Below are 24341 nucleotides of genomic sequence, written 5' to 3' on the forward strand. Positions count from 1 at the left end.
GTCTATGTTTCATTGGTCCATTTCCTCAAAAAGTGCCTCGCTTGAGGTGGATCTAAAGAAGTGTAGCCTTCCTAATAGAGAAGCACTTTGTTGAGTGCTAGTAGTTCGCTCAAATTGAAGGCTTGGTAGATTTGAGTTTGATCTGCTGCAATTGACTGGACTATTGTTTCCAACTTCGTCCAATCAAGTTGGCATCAAAGGTCCTTGGTATCTCTAGTGCAAGCCTAGAACTAGTTTCAGACAAGTTTTTTTTTTTTTGGTTGTTCGTCTACAAGCTCACGTGTCCAGGTTGACATCTGTACACTCACGTGCCCAAGTTGACGTTGCTGAAGTACCGAAGAACAGAACTTGATGATTCAAGATTAAAGTGGGAAAAACAAGCCCCTATTTATAAGTCCTCAACCCCCTTTTATGCAGATCGACTAATCAACCAACTACCTCACTAAGCCGCCATGTTCACATTTGCTCGCCTACTCAACTGGTCCACACATGGGCACCCACTGCCTATTGTCCCCCCATCCAAACTTGTCCATCACTTGAGGCAACCTGTCTCATCCCTAATTGGGGTTGCATAGACTTTAACTCTGGGTACAGGTGCCTCTCTCTCTCTCTCTCTCTCTCTCTCTCTCTCTTTATTAATATTTTGTACCCAGGATGATGTACCTCATGGATATGATGTAACCTTTTGGTCTCATAGGTCATTTTGGACTTTCGAAGACGTTATTACAACTTTCTTTCTTTCTTTCTCATAGCAACGTATAGCGGTTTACATATACCTTACCCAAGTTGTACCGCCGCCCCTTGATGAAGTCAAAAAATTATTACTGTTCAGCCGAGCAAGGAGCAAGGGCGTCACGTGAACACCCAGTAGAAGTCTCTTCGCTCTATAAGGCTCCGGAACTTTCAAAGAAAAGAGCATGAAGGGCCTTCACACATTGCTCTGCTTCGTCATTGTTAACAATCAGTGAGATATTAACCTAGACACAGTGAAATGGCAGGACTAAGGTCAACTTACTATAATATATTTGCTTGAGCTGTGAGATGCATAGAGAGGAGATATTATCACAGATAAGAAACAAGTCTCAAAAGAACCAAAACAAATCTAACCTTTGAGGCTCCTTGTGAGATCATTTGCACATTCACTCCCTGCTTCCTGAAGACAGAGAATACCTAGGAGAAAGCAAGTGCCACAAATGAGCTGATCACTCTACTAACAATCTCTGCCAATTTTGATTTACAGACATCACAAAACTGAAGTGCTAGATATATAAACCTTTTCCAGAATAAGAGATGACCGTTCAACATTTCCAATCAAGGATATGATGGATCTTTGCTGGAGAAGTTTAACAACTGAAACCTTCTCAAGCTCCTCTACCATATTGTCCAATTCCTGTGACATACACAATATACTGCAGTTTTCTTATCGCAGTTTGGCACATGTTTTTCCCCTACAGACTCCACCCAAAATCAGGAGAACAATGACAAGACTAGCCAAGACAAATTGTTTGGACAAGAATAAATGGTATTTTGACAAACAAGTGCACGGCAAAGGGCTGACAAATGAGCTCCTAATATGCATGTTATTTGGGACAGGATGTGGATGGATCACAAAGAGCTCCCGGTATCAAAGGTTTTTAGACACCAGTGGTGAGATGAAGGGACATGTTATACTCCACTTAAAAGCACACTACAAGTACCAAAGGTGCTACCATTGTCTATTTAAACTTCAAAAAAGGTTGAGGCCTTTATGCAGGGTTCGAGATGTGTGACCTCAATCAAGTAGAAGGAGAGGTGTGGCTCTCTACTTGACAAACCAATTCGTACGCATATGGAGAGACTCGCAAGACAACTGACTTGAAGAATAATTGTCACGTGCACCTATTATACTAGGGTACCACGTGGACATTCTACGTAATCTAGCATACCTTTGTGATGGGCATTGGGCATGTTGTGAGCCCTTGTCCAGGGACACTCCACTAGGCACCATTTAGGTCTAGGAGTCTCGTCACTGACGAAAGGTCGTATGTAACATGCTTGCAATCTGTAATGTTGTACATGGGTTCTAGGCACTTATTAGACCCATGGTTGGGTGCCCGGAATACCAATCAAGTCATTTAGGAATTTGTGTGACAACCTGTTTCCCATCCAAGACTCTAGCAAGGTAACATTTGGCCATTGTTTGATGCATTTACGGGATCTTGGCTGTGGACAACCTATAGGCACCCAGTGGGTGCCCTTTTACCCAAACAAAAAGGGGCAGAGAGCTGGACATAGGAAGGAGCCCCATAAAAAGAGGAAAAAAGCAATTATTGAATATGTTTTCCAAACTTCTCGTGTCGGCCTACCAAATGTCACCAGCCTGAACATGGTGGACTCCAAGGCGTCTAAATATTTGGAAAGTACAAGCTTTGGGAGTGAGAGATTATCTAATACAAAAGCTCTAGTGCCTGAAGCTTGGTTTAGGCGCTCGAGTGGCTTCTTGGACACAAAAATGGGCTTTGGAGCTAAGTGTCATGTGGAAAGCATGTATGGCGAGCTCCCAAGGATTTGAGAGAGATCTAGTATTGAAACATGGTTCTACATGGTGCTCACATACATTTCTAATAAGGTGGATTACAAAGGATCACACTGCTAAAATCTAGGAAGGTTACTATTTTCGGACAACCCCAACAAAAATTCCATTAGTGTCATTGTGTTTGTAAGCTAGGCCAATGGAGGGACATCATAGTCACTGGAAATGGCCGTTTCAGTCCCTAAAAACGCGTTTCTCTGTTTCAAGACCCCATCTGTTTCCATGGCCGTTTCTATCAGAATACATAGCGGATATGAGACAGAAAACTGAGAGCACACGCAACAGGACTCTACGCTGAAGACGAGCGCATGCAGGAGAGAACCACCAGCCTGAATCTAAACGCAGAACTAAGTGTAGAAAAGCAACCGCAGAAGAGAGAGAGAGATGCTGTATAAACTCTACTATATACAAGATCCGGTATAAAAGGTGTGGGGGGCCAAGGGTGATATTTATATCACCCCTCAGTGCTGGTCGGCCAGCCTAAAAGCAACCGACAGCACACTTGACGTCCATGACTTCCAAAAACAGCAAGTCGGCCTGTATAATCCAGTCGGCTAGGACATAAAACAATCGGCCAGCACACTACTACCCCACGACCATAAAAATAGGGAAAAATACATGGAAAAATAGGGAAAAATGGACAAACATCTAAATGGGCGGACACACCCACAACAATGGCCCTAGTGTGTACTATACAGACAGGAGATGACTGCTAACACCCTCTCTCAGCTCCTGGATGTGGAACCAACCCCAGTGAGCTGGAGTGCTGCCGGAGCATAGTGTGAGGTAGAGACTTCGTGAAGAGGTCCACCGCATTGTCCTCCGTCGAACAAAACTCTAGCAAGATGTCATCAGCAAAAAACTTCTCACGAACAAAGTGAACCTAGGAATGCTCCCCCCTGTTGGGGTAAAGGCGTTATGCCCACCCTTATAGTGTGTACAAGCCCATAAGTTATAGTACATAGTACACTTAGTACTTTTAATGTACTAAGTGCACTATGTGTACTAGTGCAATATACATGTGTGATAGGGGAGTCACACACTCATTTGGTGAGTTGACTTATCCCCACAACTCTCTCTCTCTCTCTCTCTCCCTTGCTTCTCTGTGTATGTCTCCCATGAATGAACTCAAACCCTAACTGTTTCTCCCCATCAACTGGTATCAGAGCCATTCGGTGCAAGCAGATTCTTCCCTGGTCCTTTGTTGTCTTCAGAGTCTCCAGTCAAGCTAGAAGCGACCAGACAGGCTGGGCGAGCTCGTGGCACAAGGCAGCATTTACAGGCTGGGCGAGCTCGTGGCACAAGGCAGCATTCGCAGGCTGGGCGAGTTGGTGGCCACAAGGCGTGTCAGGCGCCTACTGCAACCAAGGCGTGTGAGGCGTGTCAGATACGTAAGGCAGCATAGCGAAGGGAGCCCGTCGACTGCGCATAGCCAGGCATAGACGTAATCCAATCGGGCGTATAGGCGCTAGGCGGGTGAAGCGTGGAGTTCCAGCGCACGCACTTGGCGCCAGGCGCTCAGCAGCAAGCGAACCAGGCAAACACAAGGCGGCCGTTAAGCGTCGGCGACAGCTATGCGAATCGCTTGAGCAGTGCGAACAGCGTGTAGCGTGGCTGAAACAACGAGCGAAGAATCGTTGGGCGGAGCCCGTCTTGCAGCTTGGCACTAGGCGTAGATGCGCTAGGCGAAAGCAACACAGGCAAAGGCGGGAGGCGCACAATCATCAGCTCCACGTCAGGCAACACACCTACGTGGTGGTGGTCAGACTCAGTCACAAGGCGTCAACAGGCAGGCGCATAAGCCTCTGACTCGGTTGTCAAAGAAGCCACAGCCTTCTGCACAAGGCTTGGCAAGACTCTCTTGTGTCCACCTGCACAGAAGCCTGCAAGCAGCAGCATCAACAGCAAAATCGACGCTCTCCTTTCCTGCAAGAAAAATCAGAAATTTCAGAGGTATTTTTGCCTCTAATTTTTTGCGAATTTCTTATCAATTTAATCAATTGAGCAGGTACAGGTGCCCAATTGCTCAATTTTTTGAGCAAAATTGGCAAAATTGGGTGACATTGGTCACAATCAGGATCAATTTGCAGGAAATTGGTCACAATCAGGATAAATTTGCAGGAAATTGGTCAAATCAGGATCAATTTGCAGGAAATTGGATGTCGAAATTTGGGGCTTTTGATGTAATTGTGCAATTAAGCACTCATACATGCTGTATGATGTGAAAAATCGCACATTTGGGCAAAATTGCAGCAAATTGCAGTGCAAATCAAGGGGCTTTTGTGCCGATTTGGTTGATTTGCATGCAGGCAATCGCATTTGATGCTGTGGTTAATGTGCTGATGCCTTACAAGCACTCAATGTGCCTGTAAATCAAGGGGCTTTCATGTATTTGATGTATATGTGGCCAGGGGGAAGCATCGTGAACACTCTGGATGCCTTCATGTGCGTCAATGTACCATGCATGATCAGAAATTGATCTCAAATCAAGGGGCTTTTCAAGTTTGTATGCTTGTTGAGCTTGGCAAAGCAGCAGGCAAGACATTTATGCCTTGAATCCTCAGAAATCAGCTTGCAGTCAAGGGGCTTTTGCCCAATTTCTGTTCGGGACTGTTTTATGCAGTGTTCGTGACTGTAAAAATCTGATTTTCACTCATTTGGACAGCCAGGAGAGCATTTATTGCTATTGTACCTGCTGGTACAGATTTGGCACAGCTTTGTGCATGTTTTGTCATGGCTGTACACTGTTTTGAGTGACCAAAAGGTTCAATTTCAGCTGCTGAAATTGCCGGTACAGGTTTGGTACATCATTGGTGAGCACTTGGTACTGTTGTACAGTACTTTGGAAGGGCAAAAGAGCACATTTAAGGTGCTGTCCAAAATCTGCAGCAACCAGATTTTGGTGTTTTCATCACAAAAAGTGGGAGAAAAGTTGCATTCTTGCTTCCGCAGTGGGAGATAAAGCTTGGGAGAACATTTGTAAGCACTTTGTGTGCTTTGGGTGCAGTGTTTGCACATTTGCAGGGAGTCAGGCATTAAAGGTTGCATATTGCTATGGCAACCACAGGTGAGAGCTCTTCATTGCTTCACATCAAGAAGCTTGAAGGCTCGCATAATTATGATATTTGGCAAACCCAGTGCTACAATGTGTTGCTCCAGAAAAAGCAGCACAAGCCTATCAAAGAAAGGGGTGTAATGCCCGCTTCTCTTACTGCTGAAGAGTGGGAAGATATGGATGAGTTGGCAAGATCTACTATCATGTTGTCTGTGTCAGACTCATTACTTTTCAGCATTCGTGAAGAGAAGACAGCTTGGGGAATGTGGCAGAGATTGCAGGACTTGTATGCCCAACAAAGTGCCTCAAGCAAAGTGTATTGGTTGAAGAAACTCATAGGTCTTCAGATGAAGGAAGGGGCTTCTATGACAGCCCATCTCAATGAGTTTAATGGTATTGTCAGCCAAGTCATCAATCAAAAGTTGGCAATGGACGATGAGTTCAAAGCCACTTTTTTGTTATGCACTTTGCCAGAGAGTTGGGACACATTCAGGACAGCCACTAGCAATTCGAATGCTATGCTGTCATATGCAGATGTTGAGGGTGCTCTTCTTCAAGAAGAGATGAACAGGAAGAACAACTCTGTTGGAAAGTCCAATGCAATGAATGCACGTGGGAGATCCCAGCAAAGGGGAAAAAGCCAAGAAAGGGGAAGGAGCAAGTCTCGCTCCAAAAAGAATTTGGAATGCCATTATTGTGGCAAGAAGGGACACATTAAAAAGCAATGCTACAAATGGAAAAATGATCAAAAAGAAAAGGGAAAAGGCAAAGACAAAGACAAGGATGAAGCCAAAGATGTAAAGCCAAAGGGCAAAAGTGGAGTCAAGATTGAAGAAATCAATGTGTCACATGCAGGTGGCAGTGAGGATGAGGTCCTCTTTACGTCTTCACTTGATGCCCATTCACTTCTTACAGGTGGTCATGGTATGCACTCATGGATCATTGATTCAGGTGCCTCCTTTCATGTCACAGGTTGCAGAGACTTGTTTGTCAGGTACACTGCTGGCAATGAAGGAGTGGTTTATTTGGGTGATAACCATGCATGCAAAATTCTTGGCAGAGGTGATGTGAGGCTTGTATTTTCAGATGGCTCACAGCTTATGCTCCATGATGTCAGGCATGTGCCTGAGATCAAGAAGAATCTGCTTTCTACTGGACAGCTTGATGATGCTGATTATGTTACCACATTTGGTAGTGGAAAGTGGAAGATTTGTAAGGGCTCACTGGTTGTTGCCAGAGGCTCTAAGGTGGACACTCTTTACTTTATGCATGCAGGTGTTTGTCACCATGCTAATGTAAATGCAACCGAGCTGCCGGAAATCTCTATGTGGCATAGCCGGTTGGGACACATGAGTGTCAAGGGAATGGAGCAATTGTCTCGTTTGGGTTACTTGCCTTCTCTAAAGTTTTCAAGTTTTCAGTTTTGTGAGCATTGTATATATGGTAGGCAACTACAGTGCCCCCATAAGAAAGCTCTTGGACAGAAAGATGCTCAGTTAGAGCTTGTGCATACAGATGTATGTGAGATGCCTCAGCTTTCTTTGGGAGGGGCAAAATATTTTGTGTCTTTTATTGATGATGCCACACGCAAGGTGTGGGTCTATCCTCTTCGCTTGAAGAGTGATACATTCTCAGTGTTTCAGAAGTTTGTTGCTCTTGTTGAGAATCAAACTGGCAAAACACTGAAGGCTTTGCGTTCCGACAATGGTGGAGAGTATACGTCCAAACAGTTTCAGGACTTTTGTGATGCTAAAGGCATCAAGAGGGAGCTCTCTACTCCTTATGATCCTCCACAAAACGGGACAGCAGAGAGGATGAACAGGACCATACAGGAGAAGGTCCGTTCTATGTTGTCACATGCTGCATTACCTCATGGTTTTTGGGCTGAAGCTGTTATGACAGCCGTTCACCTTATAAACAGGTCACCTAACACGAGGCTTGGTGGGAAAGTGCCAGAAGAAGTATGGACAGGGAAGCCTCCGTCATACAAGCACTTGAGAGTGTTTGGTTGCGTTGCGTACGTGCACATACGCAGGGAAATGCGCACCAAACTTGATCCTAAGTCTCACAAATGCATATTCCTAGGATATGGTGACAGAGGTGAAATGGGGTATAGACTTAGGGATCCCATGAATAGAAAGATCATACGCAGCAATGATGTCATTTTTGATGAAACATGCATGTATAAGGAGCCTGCAAGGCAACAGGAGCCTGGCAGAGTCATCTTTGATGATGATGGACATCATGGACAACAACAAAGGGCTGTAAATCAGCCATTACAGCAGGAAAACCAGCCCTTAAATGGTGCTGAAAATGGTCCAAATGGACAGCCAGAGATGGCAGAAGATATCCCTATGGATATACCACAGTTAGAGGAGATACCGGGCATGATTTTTCAGCCTTATGGCATGGAACAGGAGCCACCAATGGGTGATATGCAGGCTGGACAGCAACCTGCAAATGATGGTCATTGGGTACGGAGGTCCACTAGACCCTCCAGAGCCCCTGACAGGTTTGTTCCAGGGGTTGACTATTTGATGCTTACTGACTGTGGGGAGCCCTCATGTTATAAAGAGGCTTTACAGAGGGCAGACAAAGCTCTATGGGAGCGTGCCATGAAGTCAGAGATGGATTCTCTGCATAAAAATGGAACTTGGAAGTTGGTGCCTTTGCCTGCAGGCAAGAAGGTTTTGCCTTGCAAGTGGGTATACAGGCTCAAAGTTGCACCAGATGCAAAGCCAAGATACAAAGCCAGGTTAGTGGCTAAGGGCTTCAAGCAGGAATATGGTGTGGACTTTGATGAGATCTTCTCTCCAGTGGTCAAAATGACCACACTTAGAGCTGTGTTGGCTTTGGTTGCGCATGATGATCTGGACTTGATTCAGATGGATGTGAAGACTGCTTTTCTTCATGGTGATCTCCATGAGGAGATATATATGCAGCAGCCAGAGGGTTATGCAGTAAGTGGAAAGGAGAAGCTTGTATGCAAGCTGAAAAAGAGTCTTTATGGGCTCAAACAGGCACCAAGAGAATGGTATCATAAATTTGATACATTCATGAAATCTCAAAAATTCAGGAGAACTGACATAGATCACTGCTTGTACACCAAGAAAGCTTTGGATGGCAGTCTCTTGATTCTCATTTTGTATGTTGATGATATGTTGATTGCCGGGAAATCTCGTAAAGAGATGGATGCATTGAAAAAGAGGCTGCATGAGACCTTTGATATGAAGGATCTGGGTGATGCAAATCACATCTTGGGTATGCGGATACTTCGGGACAGAAATCAGCATGTGTTGTATTTGTCTCAGAAGGAATATATTGGCAAAGTTTTGCAGAGGTTCAATATGGACGGGGGGAAGAAAGCTAGTACTCCTTTGCCTCCATATGTGAAACTCAGTGCTATGGACAGCCCACAGTCAGATAGAGACAGGGATATGGCCAAGATTCCGTATGCTTCAGCTTGTGGCAGTCTCATGTATGCCATGGTTGCTACTAGGCCGGACATTGCATTTGCAGTGGGAGTGGTTTCTAGATACATGGCCAACCCTGGCAAGAAGCATTGGGAAGCAGTGAAAGGTGTCATGAGATACCTGAAGGGCACACAGGATTTGTGCATTTGCTTTGGCAAACAGGATGCATTAGTGCATGGTTACACGGATTCGGATTATGCCGGTCATCCAGATAACCGGAAGTCTACTACCGGTTATGTATTTACATTCACAGGAGGTGCTGTGTCATGGATATCCAGGATGCAGAAGTGCACTGCCTTATCTACTACAGAGGCCGAGTATATTGCAGCCACAGAGGCTTGCAAGGAGGCATTATGGCTATCTCGGTTAGTGGTTGATTTGGGCTATACAGGGGATATTCCATTGTTGCATTGTGACAGTCAGAGTGCCATTCAGTTGGCAAAGAACCCTGTTTTTCATGCAAAGACGAAGCATGTGGATGTGAAGTATCACTTCATCAGAGAGGTGATAGAGAACAAGCAAATTCAGCTTGTTAAGATTCATACGGATGACAACCCGGCTGATCTGTTGACGAAGAGTTTGTCTCCGGAGCGGTTTGCTCATTGCAGACACTTGATGGGCATTGGATGAGGCCAGTTTCAGCCTTGATATGGCCTTGTATATTATCATGTACATGCTGATTTTTTCTTTTCCTTTACTTAAGGGCACTTTGCCTTTAAGTGGGAGGTTGTTGGGGTAAAGGCGTTATGCCCACCCTTATAGTGTGTACAAGCCCATAAGTTATAGTACATAGTACACTTAGTACTTTTAATGTACTAAGTGCACTATGTGTACTAGTGCAATATACATGTGTGATAGGGGAGTCACACACTCACTTGGTGAGTTGACTTATCCCCACAACTCTCTCTCTCTCTCTCTCTCCCTTGCTTCTCTGTGTATGTCTCCCATGAATGAACTCAAACCCTAACTGTTTCTCCCCATCACCCCCCTCTACCATCAGGAACGATCTCTAACCTGCCCTTACTGTGAATAGGGATAGTGGACTCATCACCAATCAGAATGTAACTCTCGAGAAGGAGTCATGTGCCTAAAAGCACCACTGTCGAGAATCCAGTCCCGAGTGTCCGTAGCGGTGAGTCCAACCGCCTCCCTGCTCGAAGAAGATGAAACGCTGGTGTCCATAATCTCCAAGTGTACGAAAGCTGGAGTCTTTACGGTTACTGCTGAGAAATTTACACCCTTCTTGGTGCTCTGCTTAGGACATTTCCTTCAATAATGGCCTTTCTCACCACAATTGTTACAGGTCCTCTTTGCCTTTAAGGCCCCACGATCCAAGTCAAGCTCCTACTCGGAAGACTTCTCCTGTGAAGACTTCCCTTTGCCCTTACTGCGGCCTTGTGACCGCTGACCAGTCAAGGTCTCGAAACCTCCGCCCTATGGAGGGTTCGTAAAACGCTCTTCTTGGTCCAAGACCATAGGCACAAGCTCCTCCCAAGTGATGGTGTTGAGCCTGCCACTGGTGATCAAAGAGGTGTAGAAAGCTAAGTACTGAGAGGTCAGATGAGACAGCAAAGTGATGCCCATGTTCTCTGAAGATATCTCCTTCCTAGCCTGAAGAACCTCCTGTTGAAGAGCCTGCAACTTGTTGATGTGCTCCCACATCGTCGAAGACTTTGTAGGATCCATCACCCGCATCTACACTTCCAAGGAGATCCGCTTCATGGATGATACCTTGTTATACAGAGAAGCCAAATGCTGCCAAATCTCTCTGGCTAGCGTCATATGTTTGATATGATTAATCACATGTGGTGTGTAACTAAGGAAGATCAAAGAACGCACATGCGTATAGACACGATCCCACAATTGTGCCTGAGTCTCCCGTTCTTTTCGAGTAGAGGGTAAAAGCTTCCCGTCCTCCAACTTCAGCCATGGAACACCAACAATTATGAAATCAACAGAGTCATAAGACTCCAATACAAACTCCATTATAACCTTCCAGATGCCATAGTTGGTCCCGTCCAACTGTCGATCCACTGGGAATGTGGGGAGAGTAGGGATCTTCATGTGCTTCTCAGCCATCTCAACCAAGTTTACCATCTCGGGGGGGGGGGGGGGGGGGGGGGGGGGGGGGGGGGGGGGGGGGGGGGGGCGATACTTTCGTCTTGTGAAGGGAGAGTGGATGGGGAAAAAATGAAGAAGAGGCTGCAAGTAATATGCAAGGTGGCTGTCCAACGGTGATGGCCGCCCTCTACCCGATCTCCAAGTCCCGAACAGCCCAAGAGATCTCCAATCAGCACCAAAAACCAGCAGTCCTGCGAGCTCTTCAAATCTCCCGCAAGTTCTCCAAGGTCTTCAAGAAATCAAGAATCCCGCAAGCTCTCCAATATCTCCAAACTTCAAGTCACCTGGGGCTCTGATACCATGTCAGAATACGTAGCGGATAGACTAATGCTTAAATGTCTTGCTTAATGTTTATGGATGCTTGATGATGCCATGTCACTTGTACACCTGATGGGTGTGCACATGACAGACGTGCACTTGCTTCATGCTGTCGAGGCCGGCAGTAATCTTGAGGCCCGCAAGGGTAGCTCCGTGGCGGTATGGGACGTCATGCAGTAGAGATTGGTCGGTGCATCTTGCTAGTTAGCTCAGCTCGTGGCTCGGTGGGGATAGCCAAGACTTGTGGGTTTTGCTCACGGCTATCATGGTTGGGTGGTGAGTCAGGCTTGCACCCCCTTCACATTTCATGGCTTTGTTTTGCAGGTTTCAAGTTGTGTTTCAGGATTGCTCTACGAGGAGATCCATGGGGTTTTGACATCTTGTATATAGCAAAGTTTATACAGCTTCTCTCTCTCTCTCTCTCTTTTGCGGTTGCTTTTCTACACTCAGTTCTGCGTTTAGATTCAGGTTGGTGGTTCTCTCCTGCATGTGCTCGTCTTCAGCGTAGAGTTCTATTGCGTGTGCTCTCAGTTTTCTGTCACACCATCTCAGTTTTCAGCATATTCTCCTCAGCATTTCCTTCTTAGGAAACAAGGAGAGCATCAGTTCGTCATCTTCCATCAGCGTATTCAGCATAAAGACAGCATCAGATCCATCTCATCTCTCCTCAGCGTTTCTCATCCATGGAGCAAGGGAGAAGCAGATCAGCAGTTTAGCCAGCATATTCAGCACATAGTTCATCACTCCTACCTCCTACATAGAGGGAAGCCGGCATCGAAGGGTGGACCTCATATTCAGCACATAGTTCACCATTCCCACCTCCTACATAGAGGGAAGCCGGCATTGAAGGGTGGACCTCAGCATTGGAGCAAGGAACAATCCTCATCATCAGAATTCAGCTTACCCCTCTCATCCCGAGAAGGATCTTCATCTAGGACAGCATCATAGATCTATTTAGATCTCATTGTAACCCATTCATCTAATATAGCTGCATTGCATAGCATTGACACTAATTGTCTATCTCTTAAGCTTCATTAAGTGAAGTTTAGCTTAGCCTAAGGTTGTGATTATTACGATCAATCCCTCACATGTCACATTGGTATCAAAGCGTTATTGGATAACCAACCTTAGATCATTTTCATTCCAAAAGTCATTCAATAAGTCGTCATGTTAGTCGCTTCCGCTTAGTCAAATCCAGTTCTCAAGATCTTGCAAGCCACTCTTAGGGTTTTTCCCTTAGGCATGCATTAGTAACCCATCCATCTGCATTCTTGCACAGCATATAGGGTTGCACAAGGCTTGCATCAGCATAGTAGTCATCCTAACACTCAGTCTAGTGTCTTGCATCTGCAAGGCGTACATGTTTTACCCATGAGTTCTCTAGGTAAGAATGACAACCATCATCAAAGGAGTAAACGGAGTTTTGGGCTTCTTTAATTGGCACTAGGAGGTTCTCTTCCACATAAGAAGATGGCAGTGGCTCCAACATCGCCGCAGGAGATTTAGAGGTTCAGGAACAATGAAGATGGTGTGTGAAAGGATTCCGCATACAGGTCAGGAGTGACTCAGTTATTTCCAAACGCTTTTAGCAGCATTTGCCATTCAATTCCCACAGTAGACAAGTCTTTGGTTCAAAGGATTCAACTCCTACAATCGACCTCAGTCCCGACAGAAGAAGTCAGAAGGGGGCAATGGTTTCAGTGGAGAAGGATCAACAAAGGAGTCGAAAGGTTGCCAAGTGTACCACCCAGCAACAATTTAGCAAAGGGGAATGTCACGTGCACACCCATCGGGGAATGTCACGTGCACACCCATCAGGTGTACAAGTGACATGGCATCATCAAGCACCCATAAACATTAAGCAGGACATTTAAGCATTAATCCAAGTATTATTCAGGCATATATCAGCATAAGCATGTGTATGGGGCTGTTTCAGCACCAACATCAGTATATGAGGCATCATAAGCATTAAGGGCATTTATTAGTGGAACCAGCCGACAGCCTGGTCAGTAATGAATATTTACCAATCGTGGAACATCAGACAGGCTGGCCGACAGCAGTAAACTGCCCAACCAGCAGCATTCAACCATACATAAGCCATCGCATCATAATCAGCATCGCAGATCAGCATATCTCATAGATCCCCTTCTTCTCAACGTTTCAGGCCTGAGGAGACCCATTCCGGCCTCTACGTGGTGTCAAATGTGCACATCTCTCTTTTACAGTATTGTGGAACTAAGTGGCATATGTTTAAGACTGTGGCCAATTTAAGTGTTTGATTGCATTAATGGTCAAGTGTTTTGTGAAATCCATGCCGGCCCACTCGGAGTTAGATTGCTAACAGAGCTTGGCTCTCTCACACTCTTGTGTGAAGACGATCCTATGGGGATATAATCACTACGAGCCTATTCACTTATGGAAGCAGACACGCATCATGAGCATGAACAAAAGAATGTCTTGCTTATGGATATATGAGTTCATGCAATCTACTTTGGAAATATGCATTTTGGATAAGTGCTTATCCTTGTTTGTTTTGTGTTTACCAAATATGCATTTTGGATAAGTGCTTACCCTTGTATGTGTATACAAGGAGAAGGGTGAACTGTTTGCCTTGAGTTGTTTCAGGAAAACATTTTCAACATTTGAAAAGCTTGGTATGTATGGTATACATGATTATCATATGAATTTATGGCTCCCTTCACTCGGACGTATTGGATTCATGGAGCGCAAGACAACTCATGGATTGAGGATGTTTCTATGGATTTCTATTGGCAGCCGAAATGCATGTAAAACTATTGGTGGTCGAGACTCGAAATGCCTATAAACTATGTGTAACAAAAATGTTTATGGAGCACCAAGACTATGCTTGTGAGGTATTCTTATCTTATGTTACACACTTGAGCCCACCTCTCCTCCAATGTGTGTGGTTAGAGTACCAACACGGAGTGTAAATGGTAGAGTGAACTTGAGCCCACCTCTCCCCTCCCAGGTGTGTGATCAAGAGTACCCACACAAAGTGTAAGTGGTAGAGCAAACTTAAGCCCACCTCCTCTAGGGTGTGTGGTCAGAGTACCAACACGAACGTGGTACAGTGGACTTGAGTCCACCTCTCCTCCGAGGTGTGAGGTCAGAGTACAAACACGGAGTGTAAGTGGTAGGGCATACTTGAGCCCACCTCTCCTCCAAGGTGTGTGCTCAGAGGACCAACACGGAGTGCAAGTGGTAGAGTGGACATGATGGGGGACTTATGTCTACGCCAAGGGTCATGTGGACTGACACCTTGTTGGCAAGGAACTTATGTCTATGCCAAGGGTCACTAGACTAGAATCCACTTATGATATCTGGACTTATGGAATTGTTTTGTCTCGCCCATTTATTTGGGACATGATTATAACTTATGGGATTGATGAAATCACCATCTCTTGTGATGCCTTGCAGTTACCAAAGGGGGACATCTCACTAAGAAGCACATGGATTGCAAGGACATTTCCCAACCAGATAAGGTCAACAACAATGGGACAGGGTGCGCTTATATTACAGACAAAAAGTTAGAAAAGGCATGCCAGGCAGTAACAATGATCCTGCACATGAATCCCACTGACACATACAATCGCATGGACTTGCATAAGTTATACACATTGCAAGGCACCTCATGAGAGCCCCAAATCTATAAATTGGAGCACTCTCTTAATTTAAGAATGCTCTATTACTTAAAACTAGCCTCTACCAAGTTGGCAACTCTTCTCTATTCTTGGTGGCTCTGTACTCCAACGTTATGGCTCCCACCGCTACAGGCTGCCCTAATGTTGGTTGCTCTCTGTCTCTCTCTCTCTCTCTCGTTGCCCATGAAGTATACTAGCTGTTGGTGGCAATTGTTCTGAAGGCTTCCATCTAGAAGAAATATTGAAGGCAATAGTATAGATCATTGAATTATGATTTTCAGCCATTGGGCATTTGTCTTTTTAATTGGTTATATATGGACAGCCATTGGACACTTGCTATTGCCAGTGGGCATCAAATTGAGTTGTTGGGCACTTGCTATTGCCACGGGGTATTGTATCTCAGTCATGAAAGAAAGAGCATCCCAAGTTGTAGGCCCAAAGCACAGCTGGAAACAGTTGATTATTGCTGAAAATGAGCACAAGGGAAGCCCGTAGGTGCTTACAAGCATAAGAGACTGTCTCTGCGGCCAATGACCTCCAGCAGATATGCAAGAATGACATGAAAACTGAGGGGAAGGGTGTGCACTCTTATATACCCCTCCTATGAGCTGGTCGGCCGACAACTAATATGTAGCATAAAAATGCTATAAAATGCCAAAAAATGGTAGAAAAATGCCTAAATAATATCCGCTAAATATGCCAATGCAGGGTCTCATAAAATGACCAGTACAAGCATGAAAAAGGTGGTGTAGACCCTCTAGAGATGATATATAATCCAACACCTCCTCTTCAGCGCTAGAGGGGCGGTCCAATACCAGCACACTGAAGTAACACCTCCAAAGTAGCTCTTGGAAGTGGTTTAGTGAAGAGATCAGCCACATTGTCCTTCGTAGAACAATAGGCCAGCCAAATAAGTTCCAACTCAATCCAGTCACGTACAAAATGATAATGCATCTCAATATGCTTGAATCGTCCTCGTATCACAGGTAACTCGGGAAGTGTCGTCCCCAGTTACCATATTCTCTGAGAATCCGAGAATATGGTAACTGGGGAAGTGTCGGCACAACACAAATGCTCCAAAATCTGATGAATCCAAAGTGCCTCAGTGGAGGAGAGAAGGTAGGATTTATACTCAGCCTCGATGGAAGAAGCAGAAACAGTTCTCTGCTTTTGAGACTTCCAAGAAACCAATCCAGTACCAAGCATAAAGTAATATCCAGATGTAGACCTCCAAGTATCAATGCACCCTGCCCAATCGGAATCTATGAAACCAACCAACTCACCACCACTGGAATAGGTGATGCCATAATCTGAAGTACCTCAAAGACAACAAAGAAGTCTCAAGGCTGCCAGCCAACGAGACCTTCGAGTGGCTAATGAGAACTAACTGAGAACACTCATAGCATAGGAGATATATGGACGGGTGTTGGCAAGGTAAAGCAATGAGCCAACAATCTGCTGGTACTCTGTGGAATCCACCAAGGGTGTGTCATCTTCCTTGGATAACTTGGTATTGGGATCCATGGGACGAGGGAGGAGTACAATCTGACAACCCATAAAGTGAGAGCAGCCTTCTTCACATCTTTCTGCTGAGAAAGTCATCTTTCTGTCAAACTTCCAACCCAAGAAAATAATGAAGAAGGCCAAGATCAGTCATCTCAAATGTCATTGAAAGCTTGGACTGAACCTTTGTGACCAACTCAGTATTTGAGCCAAAAAGGATGAGGTCATCAACATACAAAACAATGACACAAATATCCCCATCAGAAAGAAGCACATAGAGATTGCTGTCAGCATATGTCCTCTCAAAGCCAAGAGATAACAAGAAGGCATCAATCTTATGATACCAGGCACAAGGTGCCTGTTTGAGACCATAAAGAGCCTTCTTCTGAAGATACACATGGGTGTCCTGTCCCTGAATCACAAAACTAGGAGGCTGTTTAACATAAACTTCCTCCTCTAAATCTCCATTCAAAAAAAGCGGATTTGACATCCATCTGGAACAAGGGCCATCTAAAGTCTGCAGCCAGAGCCAAAACAATCCTGATGGTGGTATAGCTAGTTGTAGGAGCAAACGTCTCATCAAAGTCTTCACCTGCCTTCTAAGCATATCCTCGAGCAACAAGGCAGGCTTTGTACTTGTCCAAAGTACCATCTGCATGAAACTTGACTTTGAAAATCCATTTCACACCAATCACACGACGATGTAAAGGCCGTGGCATCAAAGTCCAAGTGTGATTCCTCTCAATAGAGGACATCTCTGCTTCCTTGGCTTGCCGCCACTGCGGCTATGAAAGAGTCTTCTCTCGACTCTCAGGCTCACTGATCTCCTAGAGAGAACTCATGAGAGCATAATTCACTATGAAGAAGACTCTCACTTGCCTTTTCTGCGAAGCATGCACTTGCCTTTTCCGCAAAGCATGCACTTTTCGTGGAGATAACTCACGACTTCCTCAAAAGGGAGGAGATGATCACGGAAATAAATATTATCCTTACAAAAATCAAAGGAAGAAGGCAATTTACCAAGAAGTTTATGGATGGGATTGTTGATGGTGCTCCCGTACTCCTCAAGCTGTAGCAACAAAAATCTAGGACTATAAAATCTGATCTAGGTACATGAGTAGAGAGCTCTCATATCACCCTAATACATCCCTCATGGACCGTTGTGACATGGTGCTCAAGGTGGTAAAACTGAGTTGGCGCAAGAAGGTCTAGCGATGATGGGAGATGATGGCCCGGATCCTCTTGTGGTGGCGTGGCCGTGGGCGAGGGCCATGGGGTTTGGGGCGTTGAGCTCTCATAACTCGGTGGCTCTATTGAGTGTCACACCTCTCGGCTGAGCTCCTACACTAGCGTGTGGTCTGGGTATGGTGGGTGGATCGACCCTCGGAGTGCGGGTATGGAAGAAGTCGGTGAGAGCTCTATATGCTGGTCCTCGAGCAAGTGAGTTGACCTAGATCTCACTACGGACTCCCTGTGTCTGTGGAGCTCTAGAACAAAAAGTCCCAGGCATCTCTGATCCAAGAAGTCCATGATCCTGGAAAGTGGTCCAACCCCACTCGGAAGAGGCAATGGAACTTCCCCCGAACCTCATAGTATGTAATGATTCTCTGTCTCGGGCTCTATGTGACAAAGCTGGCATAGCCTGTCCTCTAGTGCGGCCACCCTGGGCCCATATCTAGCAGTCTCCACTCTCAGCTGGTGGGACAAGGTGCGGATCTAACCGATCGCACATCTCACCCCAAAAGATAGGGGTGTGTCCATGTGGCGTGGGCGGATGATGAAACCATCCTCTCTCAGGCATAGGAGGTGATCTCTATAGAAGGCCATCTTCATCCCCAATGGACGACTAGGTGAGCTCCATGTCCTCTGAGTATCCAGTCTAACAATGTCCTTCCTTGTAACCCTGTTCCTCTCTGTGCAGCTAAGAGCAAATGACGGGGCCTCTATGCTGTACTAGAATGGGGGGAGGGCCTCCATCTGCATGCCATGCATGCCAAACCAAGTGCCTACCTGGCATACCAGCACTCTGTATCTCCCTGGAGTGTCAACTGTCTCGAAGACTGCAGATCTACCTATCCGCTGTGGGGAGGTGTTAAAGATCATGACCTTGGTCTTTCCAAGGTTTAGAGTGAGGTCCTAGTCCTCGCAAAAGGCCCGTAATGCATCCAAATGCCTCTGCAGCCCCTCTAGTGAATCAGAAATAAGAACAATATCATTTGGCTACAAGAGGATCAGTATCAGGACTCCTGCTAAATGTGCTCCTAGTCCTCCCTATCTATCTATGTAATCCGAGATCTCGTCAATGTATAGACCAAATAGAGTAGGAGACGAGGGACAGCCCTGCTTCACCCCGATAGTGATGTGTATGATCTCTGAGTCACCTCCTAGAGCCCGTACTCTGCCTATGTGACTGACTCATAGAGTGTAGTGATCCCCCAAAGCATCTCTGCTGGCACTCCCATATCCTGCAGTCTCCTCATCAGTCTTACCCATGGGATAGTATCAAAAGCTTTGCGGAAATCCACAAAGCAGCAGTATATCCAATGCCCGTGAGCTCTCCCCTCAATGATCCCCCGTAGTGTAAAGATATGATCTAGTGTAGAGTGCCCTCTCTTGAAGCTTGCTCCTTGGACCATCTACTAAGCTCATGCTCCAAAATCGAACCATAAATCTTGGCTAAGGTGTGACCAATCATGATAGTCATGTAGTTGCCGAGGGTCCATGTGGTCACCTGCTTTCAAGATAGGTACAATAGTATTCGATGACCAACTGATGGGGAAGCCCTCACATAGAGCCTTGTTAAACATGTGAACCAATAAAGGGGCTAGTGTGTCCCTAGCATGAGAGAAATGCTCGGTGAGGAGTCCATCATGATCATGTGCTCTCCCAGTCTGCATCCTATCAATAGCATCTCTCACCATGCTCAGGTGAAAGGAAGTAAAACCGGTCTATGGACACATAAAGCGGTAATTCATTCACAAATAACCTGGACTTACTCAGACACACAATCACAGAATCCTCGCTCCCTCGCTCAACAACACATTGGCCCCGAAGTCCGGCGCCCCTTGCGGTATTTCTTTATTGTTAAAAAGTTGGAAAATACAAAGCACGAGTGCAACAGAGCACTCTACTTGCACCAGCTGAGTTTTACAAATTTTGGGAGAAATTTGCCAGCATAACTACACTAAAACTGTTCCATAACATCTCAGAATGAATCCCAACTGACAGGCTCACTTCCATAGGCATCAGACTACCCAATGGAGTCCAAAACATCACAATTCAGCTAACCATAGTCTGCAACAATCCACCATGATGGCTGCAAATGAGCCTCATTCAGCCCAAAATCCCACGCTTCCCCCTTCTCAATGTGAAAAATGCACATAAATTTGACACTTGGCACATTTTTAAGCCTTTTCCACATGCAATCTTCCAAGCTAAAAATCTCCTGACTGGTTCACACTCTCACAATAGTCCTTTGCCAGCTTTTGGTCCCCTTGACATTCTGCACAAACTGACGCAAACACTTTTCAATTCCGACACTGCCCAAAATAGCAGTTCCCTGGATTTTAGGGATGATGTCATCTGCATTCCTTCTGGTCTCCTGACCATCTTTGACCACTACGATCACTTTAGAATTTGCTCAAGATACATTCACATTTCGGTGGCGACCACTTACTAGTGTAAACCAGCCTATGCCCTCATTCAGTGCCCATGTCCTAGACACTGTCATTCATCTTTCAGTGCAATTCTCAGGCTTAGCCAGCCACTGGTCCAAAGTCCCACTGGCTGACCCATTCTGACATTGCAATGGCCCAAGCCCTTCCAAGAGATCCCGGGGGAAAACAACAGCAACCAAAGAGAAAGAAAAGAAATATATATATATTTATAAAGAAATGTAAATAAGGAAAACAACTGCAAAAAGTTTCACCTCCTGGTGACAGGAAGAGTGTGGGGGCAAGGTTCGGGTAGATGGGGGAGAGGTGGCTGCTCACGGGTATGGTAGAGAGAGGTGGCATAGGTGTGCCAAGTGCCGGGTGAAGTAATCGGAGTCGGCATGCGATGATCCTAGAAGATCCTCCAAGCCTCTTTACAATCCCTCCCAAGAAATAGTTGGTATAGCTCCTGCTCAAGCCTGTCTAGAGCCTATGTAGGCTCTCTTTTTCCTCCGTGTGAGGCATCAGAAGATCACTCGCACCTACTGGTGAGTGGTGGATCCTAGCGCCACTTCTCGATGTAGACGGGCTCGGGTATCACAACATTCCTCATCATACCAGCTATTCTGTGGGACAGTCGCTCCTGGTGATGCTCTAGAGTGCGGGAAGGCGGCAGCAGCGGACGTATGGAGGGTGGTTGCAAGCTGTGTGGTAAGCTCATCAAGTGGGATGTGGGGGTCGAGATCAAAGAGGATGCGGTAGACGTGATTAGAATAGATGGAAGAGTTCTCTCTGGTGAAGTGGTATCTAAGGCGGTGATGGGGTAAAGCAGGTGGTTGGGTGGTGTATCGGCACGTGAGGAAGAAGGCTAGGTATGCATGGTCAGCTGCAACACCGATGGGACAAGGCGAGATGGTAAACTCCGGAATGAGTGGGATCAAAAAGAGGGATCCCATTAGATAGTCCACTGTACTGGCTCCATGTCCGAAGGGGCAGGAGGTGAAGGAGTTGGATCCAGGCCATCTGGCTAGGCCATTATAAATGGCTAGCCTATGAGCCCTCCCGAGGGCTGAGAGATACTCTCCATAGTCTGTGCGGGCTGTTGTATCCTATGATGTCCGCTCCAAATCCGTACCCACCATGTCAATCTCCTGGTACATGGGATCATCTGTCTCAAAGAAGGGTACCTATGCCCATGCAGTGCAGGCATTGAAGTCTCCAGCTACGAGGATGTCCCCTACACTGGAAAACTTCATAATGTCATCATAAAGGGGCAAGTACGGGGACTCTCCATGGGTAGCGGAGGGTGGAAAGTAGCACATTGCAAGGTAGATGTCCTGGGCCCTCTCTGTCTGGATCCTCACCCACAAAAACCGTGCAGCCTCATCCCGCCCGACCACCTGTATCACATGTTGAAGCTCCTCCTTGTATAGTAAAGCCACCCCTCCCGACCCCCGTGTACCCCCTATTGTGTTTGGCTGTGGGTGGTGGACAGATTCCCATCTGTATCCTCTCACCTCTAGAAGCCGACTCCCTTGGCACTAGAGAGAGAGAGACTACACTCGGCTGAGGATGGCAGTGAACGAAGGCAAAGAAGGAAGGTGGGGCAGCGAACCACGAACCACAGGTGAGAACGAAGGTGGGGCAGCGAACCACAACAAACGCAAGTGAGAGAGAGAAAGAAAGAAAGATATATTAAGCGTCTACTAAAGACCCAATGGGCCTATGAGACCAAAGTGATACAATAATGTCCATGGCATATCTCATCATGGAATGGAAAATAAAACAGAAAGAAAACATAAACATAGCTATCTCACTTGGGGATACAAAACTGTCCATGGAAACTCATCAAGGAAATACTAAGAACATAGAAACATGAGAGCAGCATCAGCTCCGAGTAGATCGTATACCACTCTCCAAAATATCAAGCATGGGGCTAATGAGTATGGCCGAGAGGTCTCCCTCAGCTATGTCACCTGGAAAGGTAGCTCAATGGCGGTGGAGCATTTCCTGGATCTGGAGCTGATGAGGTGATCATGATCATGGTCGCGGGGGGGGGGGGGGGGGGGGGGGGGTGTCGGGCACGCTGGAGTGCGAAGGCTCGGTCCGAGGTAGCTCCTCTCGGGCGAGGTAGGTCCAGAGCAGCTCATGGACGGTCCACAAGATCCAATATATCGGTGTCCTCCACCTCCTGGGTCCAGAAGAAACTGGTGATGGTTGGTGGCGTGGGAGGGGGCGGGGTGGTTGGAGCCGAAGCTCTCTCAAGAAGGTGTCCTTGTGTCCACGGAGCTCAAGCAGGAAGAGGCCTAGGCAATGCTGGTCCTGGAAGTCAATGATCCTGGAGAGTGGACCAAATCCCTCACGAAATAGACAGTGTAACCTCCCGCGGATCTCATAGTATACTCGGCAATAGCATATGTAATGCTCCTCCATCTCAACCTCAGTGTGGCATAATCAGCATATCCTCTCCTCTCAGGGTCTCCGTATGATGAGCTTCCCAGCTCTGAAGATGCGCCCAGCTCTACCTGTCTCCACTCTGAGGCGATGGGATGAAACCCGTATATGGCCAATTGCAATCCGCATAGCATGTGACATGTGAACACTCAAGTAGCCCGGCTGCTAGATGAATCCATCCTCAAAGAGTGTGAGGAAGTGATCTCTGTAGAAGTGCATCTTCGTGAGGAGCTCCGAGGGTGTGATCCATGTGCAATGGGTGTAGAGGCTGAGAAGATCTAACCGGATAACCCGGTTGGTATCCTCGTGAGAGAGCCGAAGAAAAGGGGAGTCCAAACTGTACTGTAAGGGGGGGTTAGGCGGTCCATGCGGAGCCCATCTACTGAGAACCAAGTGGAAACTAGTGCATACCATACTCCAGAGTGACCCTCAAGTGCTAGCTGTCTTGAGGACTCCAGGGCAAGCCTCGGGTACCTTTGGGGATCCATGTGACTGATGCGATGGAGGTATGTGACTGTCTGGAAGAGTGCATCCACTACCATCGGGGCTACAACAAACTCTGCCTGGATAATCTGGTGTGGGACTGATGGTTTGCTACGGATCATACAAGAGAATATCATGACTTGGGGCCTCTCAACTCGCTGCCAATCCTCATCGGATAAATCTGCCCCCAGAAGGCTGCTCCATACATCAAGGCTGGTGTGACGAGGGTGTCAAAAAGCCAGCCCTTCATCCTGGGCTCTTGGAAATGTGCCTGGAAGCACTGCTGCTCAAGTAAGCTCAAGGCTGCATAACCCCGTGTCACTCTGGCATGTGCTGCAAGAAGCATGGTGAAGCGTGGGCCACTGAAAGTGACACCAAGGTAGACATAGGATGAGACAATCTCCACAAGATCCCCTCTATATGTGAAGCTCAATCTGGATGTGAAGGGGCGAGAGGTATTGAAGACCATTACCTTGGTTTCACCAAGGTTAACCGAGAGGTCCCACTAAGTGCAAAAGTCCTGTAAGGCATCCAACTATCTTTGAAGCCCCTCGGCTAAGTCTGAGAGGAGGACGATGTCATCTGCATAAAGTAGTATGGGGATCAATATGCCTGCCAGTGTGGGACCAACCCCGCCTAATCCGTCAATGAAGCTTGAGATCTCATCAATGTAGAGGCCGAAAAGAGTGGGTGATAGAGGGCAGCCCTGTTTCACCCACTAGTGCTAGAGATCGCTTGTGATGTACCTCTTGGGGCTCTCACTCATCCGGTGTGACGTGTGACGGACTCATAGAGGGCGATGATGCTCCAAACCATGTCAGATGGGATTCCTATCTCATGTAGACGGTGTAGAAGGCAAGCTCGGGATACAATATCAAAAGCTTTACGGAAATCCACAAAGCAGCAGTAAATCTTCTGATGTCGTGCTCTACCCTCCTCGATGATGGCAAGGAGGGTGAAGATGTGGTCAAGGGTAGAGTAGCTCCTCCGAAAGCCAGCCTCTCCTACGGCTCTGCATCCCTGGCTCTCTGCAAATGAACTAGGCTC

General features: G+C 46.5%; 1 protein-coding gene across 2 annotated transcripts in view; it reads right to left on the reverse strand.

Moving 5' to 3' along the window:
- Positions 1–24341, reverse strand: part of LOC147620810 (aspartokinase 2, chloroplastic-like) — a 44748-nt gene that overhangs the window by 1490 nt on the left and 18917 nt on the right. Inside the window, exons 11-13 of one of the 2 annotated variants that reach the window (XM_086825086.1) lie at positions 1274–1390; positions 1108–1170; positions 632–977 (exon numbers count right to left, since the gene is read on the reverse strand). The exons of the other annotated variant lie outside the window; for it this stretch is intronic. Coding sequence (XP_086681212.1) covers positions 885–977; positions 1108–1170; positions 1274–1390 — 273 coding nt within the window. The 3' untranslated portion in view covers positions 632–884. Of the gene's footprint in view, positions 1–631; positions 978–1107; positions 1171–1273; positions 1391–24341 lie in introns of those variants that run through there. 2 annotated transcript variants of the gene reach the window in all.

The sequence above is a fragment of the Cibotium barometz genome, chromosome 31, assembly GCF_041138505.1.
Source record: "Cibotium barometz isolate CiBa-2024 chromosome 31, ASM4113850v1, whole genome shotgun sequence".
NCBI lineage: Eukaryota > Viridiplantae > Streptophyta > Polypodiopsida > Cyatheales > Cibotiaceae > Cibotium > Cibotium barometz.